Below are 18039 nucleotides of genomic sequence, written 5' to 3'. Positions count from 1 at the left end.
TTATTTATATTTATTTATATTCTATTTATATTCATAAATAGCAACTTAATATAATTTTATCACACTTTTTTATAACACCATTGCCATCATGAACGATAGACTTGATTGTAGAGGAAAATGGTTCATTTCAGGCTAAAGTGTATTCCTAAATTTTCATTTCAATCATTAATATCAATCAATAGTAAACTATTTCACCATAACTTGGTCATTACAATCAAGAATTAGAATAACACATGTATTACTGAATAAGCTACTTTCACTTAAGAATCATTTTCCAGATTGCTCTATTCATAAATAATTATGAAAATAGAATATGACCAGCAAATTCCGGGACTAAACAACATTACCAGAACTTCTTGGTTATAGGAACTTACAGTGGTACAATATATGGCTGTGATGGCGAACCTATGGCATACATGCCACAGGTGGCACACAGAGTCCTCTCCATGGGCACGTGATTCATCTCCCCAGCACAGCTCTGCTGCACATGTGAGCACACCTCCTGCCGGCTAGCTGGTTTTCAGGTCTCTACTGCGCAGCCACAGTATGCATTCAGGGGGCCACATGCATACACGGGAACACAGGGTGTGTGCATGCATAGCATTATTAGTGTGCTCTTTTGGCTCACGATGACAAAAAGGTTTGCCATCACTGATCTATGGAGTAGAACTAAGGATTTTGTTCAGCACACGGTACAATAATCCCCTTCTTTCTTTCTGCCCTTCAGGGATTCAGAAAAGAAATTCCTGAAGCACATTTGGAACTCTTTTTTTGCAGGGTTAGTAATAGAAGCTTGCCATTTTCCTCTCTGCTCTCAGTTATATAGGTAGCCCTTGACTTATAGCCATTGATTCAAAGAATGTTCAAAATTACAACATCACTGAAAAAAATATTTAGGACCAGTCCTCACACTTACAACCCTCGCAGTCTGTTCCCATAGTCACAATCAAAATTTGGATGTCTGACAGCTGGCATGTATTTATAATAGCCAGTGTCCCGAGACATGTGGATTCCATTTGCAGCCTCGCCACTGGTTTCCAATCAGCAAAGTCAATGGGGGGAAATGGATTCACTTAATGACCAATGAATGATTCAGTTAACAACTGCAATGATTCATTTAACAACTGTGGCAAAAAAGGTTGAAAAATCAGATGCAACTCACTTAGCAACTGCCTTGTTTAGCAATGAAAATTCTGGTCCTAATTGTGATTGTTTAAGTTGAAGACTACATGTATTGTGCATAATCAAGGTGAAGTTATTCTAAATCTTTTTCTTATGCTTACTATTTCAGGGATGAGATTTCATTTAGTCTCTTTTACCAATTAATGGCTTTTGTGTTCTTTCATCAGTGTTCTTCCTGTCTCCTTTTACATCTCCAATATTTATTGGACAAGACTTTTCTGTACTAATGGCAACTCATAGGAGACCTTGTCTATTTTCCAAAACCACCAGAACGCAAGACAAGAAACAATGGATGGAAACTAACCAAGGAAAGAAGGAAAACTAAGTAAAAAAACTTCCTATCAGTGAAGACAATTAACCAGTGGAACAGCTTGCTTTCAGAAGTTGTAGGTGCTCCATCATTGGAAGCTTTTAAGAAGAGACTGCACAGCCATCTGTCTGAAATGGTATGGGGCCTCCTGCTCAAGCAGGGGGCTGAATTAGAAGACCTGCAAGGTCCCTTCCAACTCTATTATTCTATGTTATTCTATGATGTGGAAGACTGGACTGGATAGAAGACAATCAGGGAACCAGTAATGGTATGTGAAAATGACCGAGAGATGCGAGGGGGGTGGCAGGGGGGATGCTGCCTTCAGTTAAGAAGCCTGCAGCTTCATAATGGATGGAGAAAGACTCAGAAGGGACCTATCCTAAGTTCTCAGGCTATAAAAAAGGCAGAGGATTTGCACTTTCAGACTTGCAAGATTCTGTTAATGTATCCTCACAATATTTATTTATTTATTAGACTTATATACCGCTTCATAGGGCTTTCAGCCCTCTCTAAGCGGTTTACAGATTTTTTTAGCAAATTGAGTCAGCAACTTGCCCCCACAGTCTGGGTCCTCATTTCACCCACCTTGGAAGGATGGAAGGTTGAGTCGACCTTGAGCCGGTGAGATTTGAACCGCTGAACTGCAGATCACAGTCAGCTGAAGTGGCCTGCAGTACTGCACCCTAACCACTGCGCCACCTCGGCTCATTAAAGTAGAATCAACTCATCTGACATGTTTCCTATGTGGTCCATCTAGGCAACCTGACAGAGTCTAAGAAGAGAGGCTAAACTAGGAAAGTAAAAAATGGAGATAAGTCAGAGAGAAAAATTACCTTGGTATTTTTGCCAAAAATACATGCTCTTACAAAATCTATGAAACAACAAGTGCAACTTGAAAGAGACCTTTATCACTGCCTTCATCCTAGCATCCTTTTGATGTGATGGACAACAAATATGTAATTTTTAGAGGCAGCATGAGAGTGCTAGTTATAATGCAACCTAGTTCCAATATACAAATTCATCTCCAGCTGAGATGGGGACTTCGTTGATGACTAAAATTGCACTTTATATTGAAACTGGAGATAAAGGCTGGATTGGGCCTAGGTATAGGATACATAGGCAGGGATAATCATAGATATATTGGGATTTTTCCCCTTTTTTCTTATTTTGCAATAATAGACTTAATAGTCTAGTCTCCTTTAAGGTGGTAACAGTTTTATAATCAGAGAGAGAAAAGGTAAATTATAGTTTCCACTCATGTCTCAGTTGGGAATAACAGGAAATCACATCTCTGACTTTGAGCAATCATGCCCCATTCAGCTGCACTGGCAGAAGGATATAAAAAGCCACAAAAAGATGATTTGTAATTTGCTTACCTTTGAACCAAGAGGTTTGGATGGATGTGTGATGTCTAGTATATCACAATAAACTTGTAACCTCAGCTTCCAATTCTTCATCAATCCTCTCTTACACTGAGTTTCCTTAGCCTAATCCTCAGTGCAGTCACTCAGAGCTGTAATCGTTTGTTCAGCCAATGGGAAAACTTTAGTTAGAGCTCCTGGGATCCTGGAGAAATGATGGAAGTTTATCTACAGTAGCCAAGACAGCTGGAAAATTCTGTTAGCTGAAATCCACGTAACTGAGTATCTAAGTTGGAAAAACAATAAGTCTGACCATGGTGTTTTACTGATGGTAGGTCAGTAAAATAGCTTCTTCTCCATTTCAACATCCAGCCTAACTTCAACTGTGCACTTTACTGGCCAGAGAATGTAGTTCAGAGAAAGGAGTTAAGACATCTTTAGTTTTCTGTTGTCTTTCTCCAATCAAACAAATAACTAAATTGGCTATGTGGAAAACTCTGCTGATCTGAAGGTGAAGGTCAGTCACAACTTCCTCTCCTCAAAGTTCACTCCAGCAGAGTCTTCTTCCAGCTAGAATTACTTTTTTGTTCGAGAAGGAATAGAAGAAATACAGTAGTAAATACAGAATGTCCACATTGCTGCCATGGTAACCCATTATTGGTTCTTTGCTAATGTTCTTTCCAAGACTCAAGAAGAGGAAGAAAGATGGCCAAAGCCCATGCACTTCCTACTTCTGCCTACCACTCCAAAGAACATAATGGTCTTAATACCCTTGAGCAGACTTCTACCCTGTTGTCAACCCAGAAGCTGAGCATCTCACCACACATCCTAGAACTTTTAACTCTGCCTTGCGGTTTAGAGGAACTGGAAAAGGACTACCGGTAAAATGCCAAACCAGCTACAGGGAGCATTTTGGGAGGATTCATAATAAAGTACAAGAGTAAAAGGGAGGGAGAACATCTGGTGGAAGTATGAGGTAGGGTTAGATACTCAAGACTTCTTCAGGTGGGGAAGTATATAAACATTTGATTTCGAACAAGTTTACCTTTTTAAAAATTGAAATATTCTGCCACTCCAGCCTCCTGTTGTGGGTTTATGCCCATAATGGCTTTAAACAATCATCATATAATGACGGAAAAAAACCAAAAAGGCAGGAGTAATAGAGGAAACAGCAAAACTAAAGCAGAATAAAGCCCAAGGTCAAACTTGGTGAAAAATCATTAATTACCTAGAAATAATTAATTGAAGCTGCCCTCAGAAATAATACAGCTCTAATGTATTCAAATTATCTGGGTAAGAACCTGGTGAGATAACTTAGGTTATGTGATAGTGACAATTCATTTAGAAACAATGCACCTTCAAATTACATTGATGGAGTCAGTGATGGAGTCATCAGAACACGATCTCATTCTTAACTTTCATATCCTCCTCCTCCTAAAGGACAATTGTCATTTTTAAATAGAGCCAACTCACATGCCTTTAGTTATCATGGGTATATATATATATATATACAGAAATATGTAATACATTACTGAAAGTATACAGTTACTGTATGCTATTACATCATAGTCCATATTAAAATAATTACGGTATGTAGTTGGGCCCTATGTAACAACTTATGAGGTAAAACAATTTTCTGCTATTAAATAATGGAGATGAATATTACTGATGTGCAACCAACTCAGAGGCAGATAGAATTGGGTTTGGAAAAGGCAGCCCAGTTTATTAGATTCCACAAAATGAATGAAACTAGGAAATAAATGTCCTAGGGGAGATAGGACTATTTTTACATTTTTATATATATTGTCTCAGGGGTGCTTTTTTCAAAAGACAGCTGAACTTCCTTTATTTTTCCTTGAAGATGTTTAGCTTCTCATCCAAGAGGTTTCATCAGTTCTGACTGGATGGTGGGGAAGATGAAAGGATTATATTTCTTTGCAATCATCTGGTTGTTAGCACTCTCTGAGAGCCATTGAGGCCACATGGGGGTTTATCTGTGCCCTCAGAGTTGAAATCCCTAGTGCCGCGTAATGGAGTGAGCTCCCGTTACTTGTCCCAGCTTCTGCCAACCTAGCAGTTCAAAAGCAAAAAATACTAAGTAGATAAATGGGGACCAACTTTGGTTGGAAGATAACAGCATTCTGTGCTTCTTCGGCATTTAGTCATGCCAGCCACATGACCACAGAGACATCTTTGGACAACACTGACTCTTTGGCTTTGAAACGGGGATGAGTGCTGCCCCCTAGAGTCGGGAACGACTAGCACATATGTACAAGGGGAACCTTTACCTTAAAACATTCATAGACCACCCCAGTCCACATGGACTCTAAAAATTCAGTTGCATCTCCCTGCTCCTGCAAGTGAATATTTTCATATTCCCATTGGAAAAGTTTGAAATATGGCACAAATTCACACGCTGGGAATCACTTGTATAACACAAACGAGAAGTGATTATGGCATGGAGTCATTCAAGACAATTTAAGAATGGCATTATCGTGTGTCTTATTATAGTTTTGCATTAAGAGTTCCCTTTCTGAATGAGCTAAGTTTAGCTTGGATGACGAACATGTTGACTCAGTCTGATTTGATGGTCAGAAGACTAAGCAGTCACTGTATGCATCTGTTTGTCAAAACTGCCAAAGCCAGGGAATCTTTGGATAGTTTCCACCTTCAAGATAGCTAGACATTATGAGCTGTCCCTACAAGACCTTGCTAAGGAAAATAACTGGCTTTTCAAATAAATTGATAGTGGGAATTAAGGAAGCAACAAACCTTTCCTAAATACTTCTGAAGAGTTTTTTATGCTGTTGTAGGCTGAAAATGTCAATATGATGAATCATGTATACGCAGTTAGCTTAGAGTGCAGACTCTTTAGAGAACTACTTGAAGGCACAAGATAGTTAAATTATTTAATCCAGTGTCAGGCAACATATGGGCCCCAAAAGTCTCTCTAAGTCAATCAACCTGAAAAGAGTAATGTAACTAAAGGAGAAAAGTAATAAGTACACAAGAAGCCAATATAAACTGCATTCAATCAATCTGAACTAAATTCAATTTTAGGTATCGTAGCTTTCCTAACATTTTGTAGTGTGGCTATAAGGCTACAAAATGAGGCCTATTTTGATTTAAAAGCCTTCTATGCTAGGGCTAGCAAAAGGTTTATTACGTATGCTGTACATCAGAGGTATTAAGCTTGCAACCTGTGGGCCCAATGTTTCATGCACTGGCCATGCCCATCTTCGGTTTAATGAAGAGGAAAAAAATTGTGATATGTTATGTGATGACAGTGGGACGCTGGAAGTTTGACACACCTATTCTACATGCTATAGTCTCTCCCTCCCTCCCTCCCTCTCTCTATCTCACACACACCTGAACCATTAGCTCTGCATGAGAACAGACAATAATTGTAAACCAAGACTGATCAATCATTCAGCTAAGAATCAGGATTCAGAGCAAGACCAATCATGTAAAACCCAGTAGATATTCCAACTCTCACAAATAGTTGAAAAGGACAGTTTTTCTCCTGGTTTTTGCCTAGACAAAATAGTCTCTCCAGATTTAGGTTTCTTCCTTTAAAAGCAACAGATCTGTTGGTCACTTCATGGGATAGCAGACAACTATTTCACTCAAATTCTTTAATAGAATGTAAGAATTTTAACTACAGTATATGATATGGCTCATAGACCGAAAGAAAGAAAACTTGTTATTCCTATATTCTATTTTAAGACCTGTATGTATAATACACATGTCTTACTCTGAGACTTAGATAAGTATTTAGTGTTGTTCTTTGATATGGGCCTATGTTTAGGTAGAAATCCAAAAATGCTGGAATTAAAATATTTACTATGTATTGGTTTGGTTGTATGATCTGCTTTTTTTGCAAAACCAGACAATGGATAGATATGACATCAAATAGAAACTGTTGGAGTGCTGGAGGTGACACATTGACGTATCTAAGAGGGCTGGTTAGCTATGTACATAGAATCTATGTTTATAAACCCCACAACTATGAATTAGTCAACCACATTTTGGTCTAATATGTTGGCCAATCCTAGTTCCTCGGTTTAGATTCATTCATTCACTGGGAACCCAGAAAACTGAAATGAATAAACCATAGTAATTACACCTAGAAAAATGTTGTGTGGACACACCAAAAAGAGAAAGACTAAGGTGGAAGGGGATGGGGTTCTGAGAACCATTAGTAGAGGCTACAGATGCATGAATGACAGGAGTTTATAAGAGGAAAAAGTTTCTCTTGGGTATTTTGAGATAGGTATGTTAAGTACATGGGTCCTATACAATTGGGTAAGAGCTGTGGGCTGACCCTGATTGAAAGGAATTAAATTTAAGTTTTGGAGTTAATCCTGCATCCCTCTTTTTTGTTGCTTTTCTTTGTTGAATTATTTGTTACATCATTTATCTCTTGTTTGTTTGAAATGAGTTTGTATTGGAATAGAGCATTATGTAAATTACCTGGTCAGACAGTTACACATTCATAGATTAGATGAGCAAATTGTATTAGATGTAGTTATCTAGATTTCAGATGCAGATTTTCCACATCATCTGCTGTTTTAAGAAATGCCCCGAATTACATCTGGAATTTTCTTTAGACAACTTCTTCTATATAATGCCCATCAGGTGGCAGCACATAGCCAACCAGGGCTAATTTCAAAAAGATAAAGGGGATTAGACCTGGCTAACATTTGGCCAAAATGCTTAGGAAACCCCGGAGGCTAGATTGGGAGACTAAAAAAACAAACAAAAGCAAACCCTTAGGAAGAAAATAAAATGGCAAGCCACTTGATATTACTATCAAGAATAAAAGTTCTGGTTGTTTAAAGGGCTCTTTACCTTTGCTAGTTCCGAGCTATACCCGGTGGTGGGATTCAATTTTTTTTACTACCGGTTCTGTTGGCGTGGCTTTGTAGGTGTGGCAGGGAAAGGATACTGCAAAATCCCAATTCCCTCCCCACTCCTGGGAAAAGGTTACTGCAAAATCCCCATTCCCTCCACACCCCACTCACCTGCTTTCTAACACCGTCTCCTGTTCAGGGGAACAAAAGAAGATCAGCTGGGAGGCTGCAGGGACGGGGCCAGCCTATTTGCTGGTTCTCTGAACCACTCAAAATGTTCTCTACTGGTTCTCTAGAACCTGTCAGAACTGGCTGAAAGCCACCTCTGGCTATATCATCTTCCAAATGAGAGAATTATAACATTTTACTGCAGAATAATAAAACAAAGTACAAAATCAGTCACCCAAAAGCACTGTATTCAAGTTGAAAACTAAGGAACTATAAATAGGCTTGCTTGAAAATATATGGGGATTAATTCCATCCCAGTTATGTTTATTACACTGAAGATATATAACTAAAACAGAAATGGATCATTTTGTAAATTAAAATGCCAATTTCTATTAGGCAAAGCTCCTCTGCTATTTAAAATAACTACTTTTTTTAAAAAAATCTGCAGGCCTTGCATTTCAGAAGATCTAAAAATAGGTTTTGTCATCTCTGATCATGCCACTCAAACTGAGATAAGTGAAGTAGGAGAACTGAAACAGTCTGCAGCAATGACAAGAACTTTATTAGAGGTAACTTTAATTACCATTTTTCAGATATTCTCTTTTTATCTTTATTGTGCTTTTTACCCTGCCTTGTTTTATTATAAGCCTCCAGTTTGAAGTTAGCGTATAAACTGAATTGCATTGAATTGAATTGTTGCAGTGCATGTGATTAATTGCCCTTGTTTATATGAGAACTAGTTCTCATTTAAATCTGTATGGGATTCATATGTCTATTGTCACCATTCTTCAATATTTGCAGTGATCTTCACTGGTATTTACCTTTGCATTTCTGATCAACTTTCTTATTATTTCTTCTTTATTTTCAACTACCCACAAAACATGGAGACAGAAAGTGAAACCAAAATAAAATAAATCCATCATAGTTAGTAATCACCTTTTGTAATCACAACAATTCCAAAAGAAATTATGGATTTATATAACATTTTTTTTTTGAATTTTTAGTTTACATACTCTCTCTGTGATGACTTTGCAATGTATAAAAATATTCTGAAAATGCAGTATGAGGAAAAAATACAGGAATATTCATCCAAACTCTGGCTAGAGATAAATGATCGACTGGAAGACATTGAGAAACTTTATAAGCAGGTACAGGTTAACTTCCTTCATTTTCATTTTGCACCTTGCATGATTGTTTTTGTGCTGTCTATAAATAGCTCATAAAAGAATAACCAAGTACCGTATTTTTTTTAATATAAGACGCACAGGAGTATAAGACACACTGGAGTATAAGATGTACCAAGGTTTTGAAGAAGCAAAAAAAAAAGTTTTTGCCCATTTTCCACAAAAATGGGTTAGTTTTTTGTCAAAAAAGGGACATGCATAGCCTTTACAGGCTTATAGAGTGCTCCTCGGGGCTGGGGGGAGGGGACAAAATTGAGCCAAAAATGGCCCGTTTTTCTGCCCTCCCTTACCCCCAGGAGCACTCTGGAAGGCTCCTTAAGGCTATCACGGCCATTTTGGTGAAGGGAGCAGGGTTTTGGGAGGCAAAAATGCTGTATTCAGTGTATAAGACGCACTCAGATTTTCAGCCTCTTTTTTGAGTGAAAAGGGTACGTCTTATACTCCAAAAAATATGGTAATTACAAAAAAACAATCCAATTAATATAAAAATGAGTGCAAGCTTTTAAACTCTTCAGAACTATTATTTAAGGAGGAGGAAGAAGAAAAGGAGAAGATAAGAAGATAAAGCAAAAAAAATAGAATAGGATAAATACAATACAATACAATAGTTGAAAAGGAACTTGGAGATCTTCTAGTCCAACCCCCTGCACAGGCAGGAAACTTTATACCAGTTCAGAAAAATGGTTGTCCAATCTCTTCTTTAAAATGTGCAGTATTGGAGAATTCACAATTTCTGGAGACAAGTTATTCCACTGGTTAATTGTTCTAACTGTCAGGAAATTTCTTCTTAGTTCTAGCTTGCTCCTCTCCTTTATTAGTTTCATCCATTGCTTCTTGTCCTGCCCTCGGGTGCTTTGGAGAATAGCTTGACTCCTTCTTCTTTGTGACAACCCCTGAGATATCAAAACAGTGCTATCATGTCACCGCCCTAGTCCTTCTTTTCATTAAACTAGACATACCCAGTTTCTGCAACCGTTCCTCATATGCTTTAGCCTCCATTTCCCTAATCATCTTTGTTGCTCTTCTCTTCACTCTTTCTAGAGTCTCAACATCTTTTTTACATCATGGTGACCAAAACCGAAGAGTTTGTGTTGTAAGTTAGTCCTAAAATTCAGGCAGTGGGCTGACCTTAAGTGGCATTGGAGCTGCATTAAGGTCCTTTGTGTTTTCAAAACTAATTCCTTGTCTCACGATGGACAATACAGATAGTCCTCAAGTTACAATATTTTGTTTAAATGACTGTTCGAAGTTACAGCAGCACTGAAAAAGGTCACTTGTGAGCATTTTTCACACTTACAACCGTTGCACCATGGTCACATGATCAAAATTGAGATACTTGACAACTGGTTGATATTTATAACAGTTGCAGTGTCCCATGGTCATGTGATCATCTTTTGTGATCTTTTAATGAACCAATAGTGGTATGGTGGCGTGGGTTGCTGGAACTGGCAGCGACCCAGGCCTGCCATGCCCCTGAACCAGTTCGCTGGTCAACGGCACCATCTTGTTTTTAAATTCTGCTCATATGCAGAACAATTTTAATTGAAGGATGCATGCATGCACTGCACGCATCCAGCGTGTGCACGCACTACACGTACCCAGCGTGTGCACGCACAAAGCATGCACACAAGCAAGCCACCAGTAATGCTGGCCAGAACTCGCCCCTGAGTCTGATCCATCAAATTCAGTAATGTCTTCCTTAATCAGGAGACATCCAATAATGCCAGATTAAAATTCTTATGGTGTGCACTCTAAGGGTTTGGCAGGAACTCTGAAGCAGAACACGCTAGACAAATTGACTTATGGATCACACTGTAGAGTAGCTCCATACTTTAATATTAAAAAAAAATAAAAAATATTTAAAAAGAGAAATTTGATAACATTTTTTTACAATGGGGGATTACATGTTTGCTACTTTTTCAGTTTGTTACTACTATTAATGTAATAATTCTATTAATGTAATGAATCCTTTATTTTTTAATTACAGAAAGAAATGAAAACACGATATAGCTACCAACAACAATTAAGTGATGCACTTGTTATTCTTAGAATGAACTATTCAGTGAGTTTTTTATTCTTGCGACTCTGTTTACTTGAGACATCTAATACTACATATGTTCTTTGCTCTGACTTTTTTTTATAAATAGTATGTTATGTTTCTCATTATTACCAGTTTTCACCATCTATTTCATTCTTTCCCTTTACTATATTATTCTTTTATTGCTTTTTTTCTGTGTTAATAAATTGGCCAGAGTCACTTGGAGTCAGGCCATGTAAAATTTAAATTAAAAAAAAGTAAAAAGATATAACTTACTTCTATTTACTGGATTAAATTTGGTATTTGAAACAAATTATCTCAATGTTTTAACTTTCTGACCAAGAACCTGAATTGATAAAACAACATATAAGTGAAACAATCTGAAAATATATTCTAAAGGACCAGTGTGGAAACATGTGAGGTTCTCTTGCATAGATGTTGTCATTCTGCCCAATCATTATGTAAAGCAATTGTTACATAAGAATAAACAGGAGTACTGGAATACATTGGCTTCCCGAATCCCATCTAAACTTTGCCACTCTATCTACTAAAATAAACTCAGAGAGATTAGATATGCATGGTAATGACAAGAAACTCTGAATGGTTTCAAAAAGGATTGTATTAATTTATGTAAGCTAATATTGTCAGTGGCTATAAATACTAGTAGCTGTTCATTACATGCTGAATTGTAATCTGCAAGCCTTCCACACTGACTACTAAAAGTGAAAGATCATACTCTAATTTATATTTGTCAGTTTCACTGACTCATCCAGCAGGCCACTGTGACATTCAGTGCTGGATTGCACAGATTTAAGACCCAATCCTATTTATCTCAAGTTTAACCACTAAAGTGGTGGTGGTTTGGGCTTTAACTATTGGAAGCTGGAAGTACTGCTACTGCATTACCCCCTTTATGTTAGTTTAAGATGCCTCTAGGATGGCACTCATTATATTCCGTTACATGAGCTGCATTGGCTGTCAGTTTGCTTCCAGGTGCAATTCAAAGTGCTGGTTTTGACTTTTGAAGCCCTACATAGCATTGGGTCAGACTATAGGGTCAGGCTATATGAGGGAACACCATCTGCCTATCCCATCAGAGCCAGCAGGAGGGGCGTGTTGCACATCCTGTTTACTAAAGAGTTCTATCTGTGGGACCCAGACAGTATGTTTTTTCTGTTGTGGCTTCTGCCCTCTAAAACATTATGCCCGCTCAGGAGAGGAAGTTAGCTCTATCTCTGTTAGCCTTTTGGAAGCCCCTGAAAATGTTGGTTTTCCAGCAGTCATGGATCCCATGAGGAAATCTACATGATGGTCATATTGAGTTTAGCTTGATGTTCACCTCCTGCATTATTGTTTTTATTTATATTTTATAAGGTTTTTTAAACTGCTGAGACATTCTTTTGTTAGTAATGGCCCAGAGTCATCTTCAGTTAGACGGGCACTAGCTCAATTTATTAAATAAATAAATATTTCCCCCTCTTCTGCTGTGATTTCCACTGTTTCCTAATCTAAACACCTCCACACCAGGGAAATAATTTCTCCATGTTTTATCTTGAGGGTTAATTAAAGTTTAGGAAGTTAGCGGGATATAAACTGCTGTATCATAAAATATCAGACCTCTCCCCGCCTTCCTTGGCCACCTCGTAATTAAAATAAACACAAAAGCTCTTATTCTTTCTCCAACATTGGTGGAGACAACGGTCATGCATGGGTTAATTCAGTAACCAATAGAACTGAGTCTACCAAAGTAATGTCATCGCCTCAGAGGACTGTCCTCCCGCTTTTTTAGACTCAGTTCGATCTGAACTGGCTATGCTGCTTTCTCTTCAACTTGAGTAGATATTATAATTACCTTTAACTGAATATTTTTCTAAATTTCACCCAAATTACATCCAAATTAGAAGAAATCAGTAGATAGCTCCTCAGAGCTAAGTCTCTCAATTAGCCCCTGGGCTTCTTGGAGAGACTCACCAGGGCTTCTTCGAGACTTCTGTCTCCTGAGTTTACCGGCAATTCAGAGGTTCTCCTGCAAACAGAGCCTCTCAGCAACGGCCATTGGAGGCTCCGCTCAGCGCTGCTGCCTCTGCTGGCCTCCTTGCCGCCAAGCCCGCAGCCACTTCCAAACGCCACCAAAGCCGCCAGCAGCCACCAAAAGCCGCCAGCAGCCAAATAAAAGCCGCTGCTGCTACACACCGCTGCTGCCCCTCAGCGCTCCCGTCTCACTGGATCACCACTGCTGCTCCCCTCGACCTCCACAGCCTCTCCGCAGGGCCTTTGATGCCCTCACTCATTCTGCTGCCTCTGCTACTTCATGGCGCCTGTCCCATAGGCTCTGTAGCCTCAGTGGCCATTTTGTTTTGGCGCGAAGATTTCCAGTAGACATTTTGGGAGCTTCAAGGAGTCGTGAATACAGACCATGGACTCATCTCTTGCCCCTGAGCCACAAGTGTCTCTACCCACCAATGAGACCCCTTCTTCTTGGACCCGCAATGCAAGCCTGCCCCAGAAGCCTCCCCCACGGAGCCCTCTCCCAAGGCCCCCAGGAAATCCCATAGGGGTGTAGCCAAGCCACAGGCAAAGGACAGTGCCACCCAGGTTCCTTCCAGCAAGGCCAAGACAAACCACACTGAATCCCATCTATTTCAGGCCCAGAGGCCTTCTCAGCCTCGTCCTCCTCCTGACTTATCCTCTGATTCAGAGGATGATCTCTCCCCTGCTGCATCCATCATTCAACTTGAGGATGCCAGGGGCTCAAGTGGTCTCGCCTACAGTGGGGATGAATCTGAGGGTGGCAGGAGCATCACTCCAGATGAGGAGCCCCTCTACCAGGAGGAAATTTCCCCTCTTCCCCGCCACTGCCGCCGCTGTTACTCACCTGGTATGGCAGACATGATATCTGAGGACATTAAACATGGTGTAACAGCTCCCTTAAACATAGGTCTTCTAACCACTCTACTCCATGCAGGTCTGCTTCTTCCTCTGGTTCCAGATGCAGGGATGGTGATCTCTCAACTTCTTCATCATATGAGCTCCCTGGCACGTCCAGTCATCCTTCAGTTTTTGGCGAAAAGGAACGTACAGCAAGAGATTCAGATCTCTCGGAAGACAAAGGTCTTCTCACTGACCCACCTGCATTTGTTGTTTTGTTCAAACCTGTTGTCTTTTGCTCTCTCCTCTTTAAGGCCAAGATATCACTGGCATCCCTTCTCCTAAAGCACCTCAAGGAACGGAAGCGGACAAGGCGGACACTACTGACCTCCTCTTCATCCAGCCTAAGGTGGAAAAGGAGATGATTCCATCTCCCAGGCTCTTCATAGATGTCATCCAGAACCAATGGGCATCACCAGGTACAGGTCCCCTCCCCAATACCTTGGACAAGCGCTTGTATAACATGGGACCAGAACTCACCAAGGCTTTAGAGGTACTTTCTATTGACTTACCTATAATTGGCCTTTCTTCTCCTAACACAGCCTCAGCAGTTCCTGAAGAGGCTCTTCGCCCTGAAGACAAGAGAATAGAACCAACTCTGGTCCATAATCACCAGGCCTCAGCTTGGTCCTTTAGGGCGGGTACCTCTGCTTCATTCTTTAGTCGCTCTGCTCTCTTATGGCTAAGGCAACTCCAAGCGAAGCTTCCAGCCAGGGATTTTAGGGCTCACAGGGATATTAACAAAATAAAGGTGGCCCTAGAATACACTGCAGATGCTTCCTTGGACGCAGCCTGTTTTGCACCCAAGACCATAGCATCCTCCATCCCCACCCATCGTCTGCTTTGGCTAAAGCAGTGGCAGGCAGAAGCCCGTGCCAAGTGGAGGCTAGCCTCCTCTCCCTATTCTTCATCCCTTCTCTCTGGGGTCCCATTGGATGCTGTATTGGTAGAGTCCAAGGATAAGCGGAAGATCTTGCAACCGGCCACTAAGAAACAAGAGGGTTGCAGTCAATCCTTTTATCGCAGGCAGCCCTTTTGGGGTCAGGACGGGGGTTCCTCCAGCTCCCGTCTATAATGTCAGGCTCCCCCCAGACAGGGCCCTTCCTTTTCCAACAGGTCAAGCAGAAACAGCCAGAGATTCCAGCCCAGAAAGTCATTCAGGGACAATACCAACCGATCCTACTAGAGGCAGAAGTGACTGCCTGGAGGAGCTCTCCATAGGGGGACGTCTGTCGACCTTCGTGGATTGTTGGGACAATATCACCAACGACGTGTGGGTCAGGTCCACGATCAGATTCGGCCTTCTCTTGGACTTGCACTCCAGCCCTCCGAACCACTTTGTCCCGTGCCCCATATCCAGGGACCCTCAAAAGAGGCTTCTAGTAGAGCAGGCCATGCATCATCTGCTCCTCATTCGGGCCATTCAATCTGTGCCTCCAGGCCAGGTGGGATGGGGGTTCTACTCTCATCTCTTTATCGTGTCGAAGTCTTCGGAGGGCTGGAGAGCGATCCTCGATCTCAAAGTCTTAAATCAATTCATCAGGTACAGGAGGTTCAAAATGCACACTCTCCTGTCAATCCTAGAGAGTATGCACAAACATGATCTCCACATCAGTGGACCTCACGGAGGCTTACCTCCACGTACCCATTCACAAACAACACAGACGGTTCCTCCAATTTGTCTATGTGGGCCATCACTTTCAGTATCAGGCCCTCCCCTTCGGGCTGTCATCAGCCTCAAGGGTCTTCACCAAGCTCTTGTCAGTCGTAATAGCCCACTTAGGTACCAGACCCATTCGGATCTTTTGCTACCTGGACAACATCCTCCTGTTGGCCAGGTCACGCAACTAGGCCCTGCGGGATCTTCAGAACACCTTGCAGGTGCTTCAGGAGGTAGGATTCTCCATCAATCAGGAGAAAAGCCACCTTGTTCCTACCTCTTGTCTAGTGCACTTGGGAGCCCTTATCGACTCGGCTCAAGGGAAGGTCTTCCTGTCTCGGGAACGACAGATCAGCCTCAGGGACTCAGCCTTCAAGTATGGAGAAGACAGCAGGCACCTCTTCTCCAGCTGTCTCAACTGTTGGGGAAGATGGTCTCTTGCTTCTCCATTGTCCCTTGGGCGCGGCTTCACGGTGGCTGCCTCCAGTGGTTTCTTCTGCCATTCCAGAAGACCAAAAGCAGCTGTTCCCTAGCGAAAGTCAGATTGACTCCAGAGGTCCTTCACTCTCTGGACTGGTGGATATCCTCAGCCATCTCTCAGGGGTCCCTCTTCAGGGAACTCCTCGTCTCGTAGTTACAAGGGACACGAGTTTGACGGGTTGGGTGCTCACCTGAAGGATCAGATAGCTTAGTGTCTCTGGTACAACTCCGACCTTTCCCACAGTATGAATTGGCTAGAGTTGAGGACCATCCATCTACCTCTCCTTCAGTTCCAATCTTCAGTTCACAATACACATGTGCTAATTCGGACAGACAACACAACAACCAAGACACATGTTAACCGCCAGGGGTGGGACAAGAGCAGTTTCCCTCATGGAGTCTGCCTTTCACCTAGGGATCTGGGCGGAAGCCAACTTTCTCTCCCTCCACGCCGAACACATCTCAGGATCCAACAACACCAGAGCAGACTGAGCAGACAATCGATCCTGCAGAGTGGGCCCTCAACCATCGCATCTTCAAACAACTGTCAACCAGGTACGGGACCCCGGTACTAGATCTCTTCATAACAGCATCCAACAATCAACTGCTCAGGTACCTGTCTTGCTACACAACACTAGGCGCGGAAGGAACAGACACCTTAAGGTGCAGGTGGCCCCACGGTCTCCTATATGCCTTCCCTCCCTTCCCCCTGATACAGAAGGTTATTCAGAAAATGATAAGAGGAAGAGGCCGAGCTCATCCTACTCGCCTCCCCATTGGCTGCACCATCCATGATTCACGGACCTAGTCAACCTCTCTGGGCCTAGAGTGATATCTTTCCCTGATACCTTCCCTTCTTCACCAGGATCCATCCACCATCCCAACCTATCTTGGCTCCGCCTAACCGCATGGAGGCTGAGCGGAAGGTCTTGAGGGTGGCAAATCTTTCTGAGATGGTAATTCAAACTATTCAGGCTTCTTGATGCCCGGCCACTAATAGGATCTACGAATCAACATGGCAGACTTTCAGCACAAGAAGCCTTTCTAGAGAGGTTTCACCCCTGGAAGCTTCGGTTCCCAGGTTTTGGAGTTCCTGCAACAGGGACTAGATAAAGGACTTGTGCGTAACACCTTACAGAGGCAGATGTCGGCTCTCTCTTCGATTCTCTCTCTTCACTGGGATAAGCCTCTCTCCTTGCACCCTCATGTATGCCGCTTCATTAAGGGCGCATCTAATCTCTGCCCTCCTGTCATTTACCGCTTCCTCTCGTGGGATCTAACCAAAGTCCTTGACTTTCTCACTGAACCACCCTTCGAGCCTCTCAGGTTGGCCTCCCTGCCTCACCTCACATTGAAAACAACCTTTCCAGTGGCTATCACGTCTGCACGACAGGTCTCAGAATTGACGGCCCTTTCCATCCATTCCGACTTGTGTACTTTTCACTCAGACTGCATGGTCCTTCAACTTGATCCCACCTTTGTCCCAAAGGTCAATTCGGCCTTTCATTGGTCTCTGGATCTCACTCTACCAAACTTTTGCCCTAATCCCTCTCACAGTCTCAAGCGCAAATGGCACAGGTTAGACGTAAGGCGGACTCTTAAGATCTATATTGCCAAGATGGCTGCCTTTAGGTGCACCTAAGCATTCTGTGTGTCTTTCCATCCCACAAAAAATGGTCTAAACGCTTCTCCATCTATGGTTGGGTACTGGATCTGGTCAACTATAACTAGAGCTTACCTGGCGAGTCACCTCACGCCTCCATCCAACATCACGGCGCATTCCACACGTAGCGCAGATACATCAGCAACGTGGACAAGGCAGGCCTCAGTGGAAGAGATCTGCAAGGCAGCCACCTGGGCGACCCCCAATTCCTT

At 41.9% G+C, this 18039-nt stretch overlaps 1 protein-coding gene across 1 annotated transcript in view; it reads left to right on the top strand.

The window, feature by feature from the left end:
• Positions 1 to 18039, top strand: part of CUNH10orf67 (chromosome unknown C10orf67 homolog) — an 84318-nt gene that overhangs the window by 13109 nt on the left and 53170 nt on the right. Inside the window, exons 4-7 of the mRNA XM_014067034.2 lie at positions 1350 to 1760; positions 8323 to 8443; positions 8879 to 9022; positions 11046 to 11120. Coding sequence (XP_013922509.2) covers positions 8423 to 8443; positions 8879 to 9022; positions 11046 to 11120 — 240 coding nt within the window. The 5' untranslated portion in view covers positions 1350 to 1760; positions 8323 to 8422. The remainder of the gene's footprint in view (positions 1 to 1349; positions 1761 to 8322; positions 8444 to 8878; positions 9023 to 11045; positions 11121 to 18039) is intronic.

This window comes from Thamnophis sirtalis, unplaced genomic scaffold, assembly GCF_051295495.1.
Source record: "Thamnophis sirtalis isolate CommonGarterSnake01/CBP01778 unplaced genomic scaffold, rThaSir2_p1.2 scaffold_4, whole genome shotgun sequence".
Classification (NCBI taxonomy): domain Eukaryota; kingdom Metazoa; phylum Chordata; class Lepidosauria; order Squamata; family Natricidae; genus Thamnophis; species Thamnophis sirtalis.
This window is presented reverse-complemented; position numbering and strand designations above follow the sequence as displayed.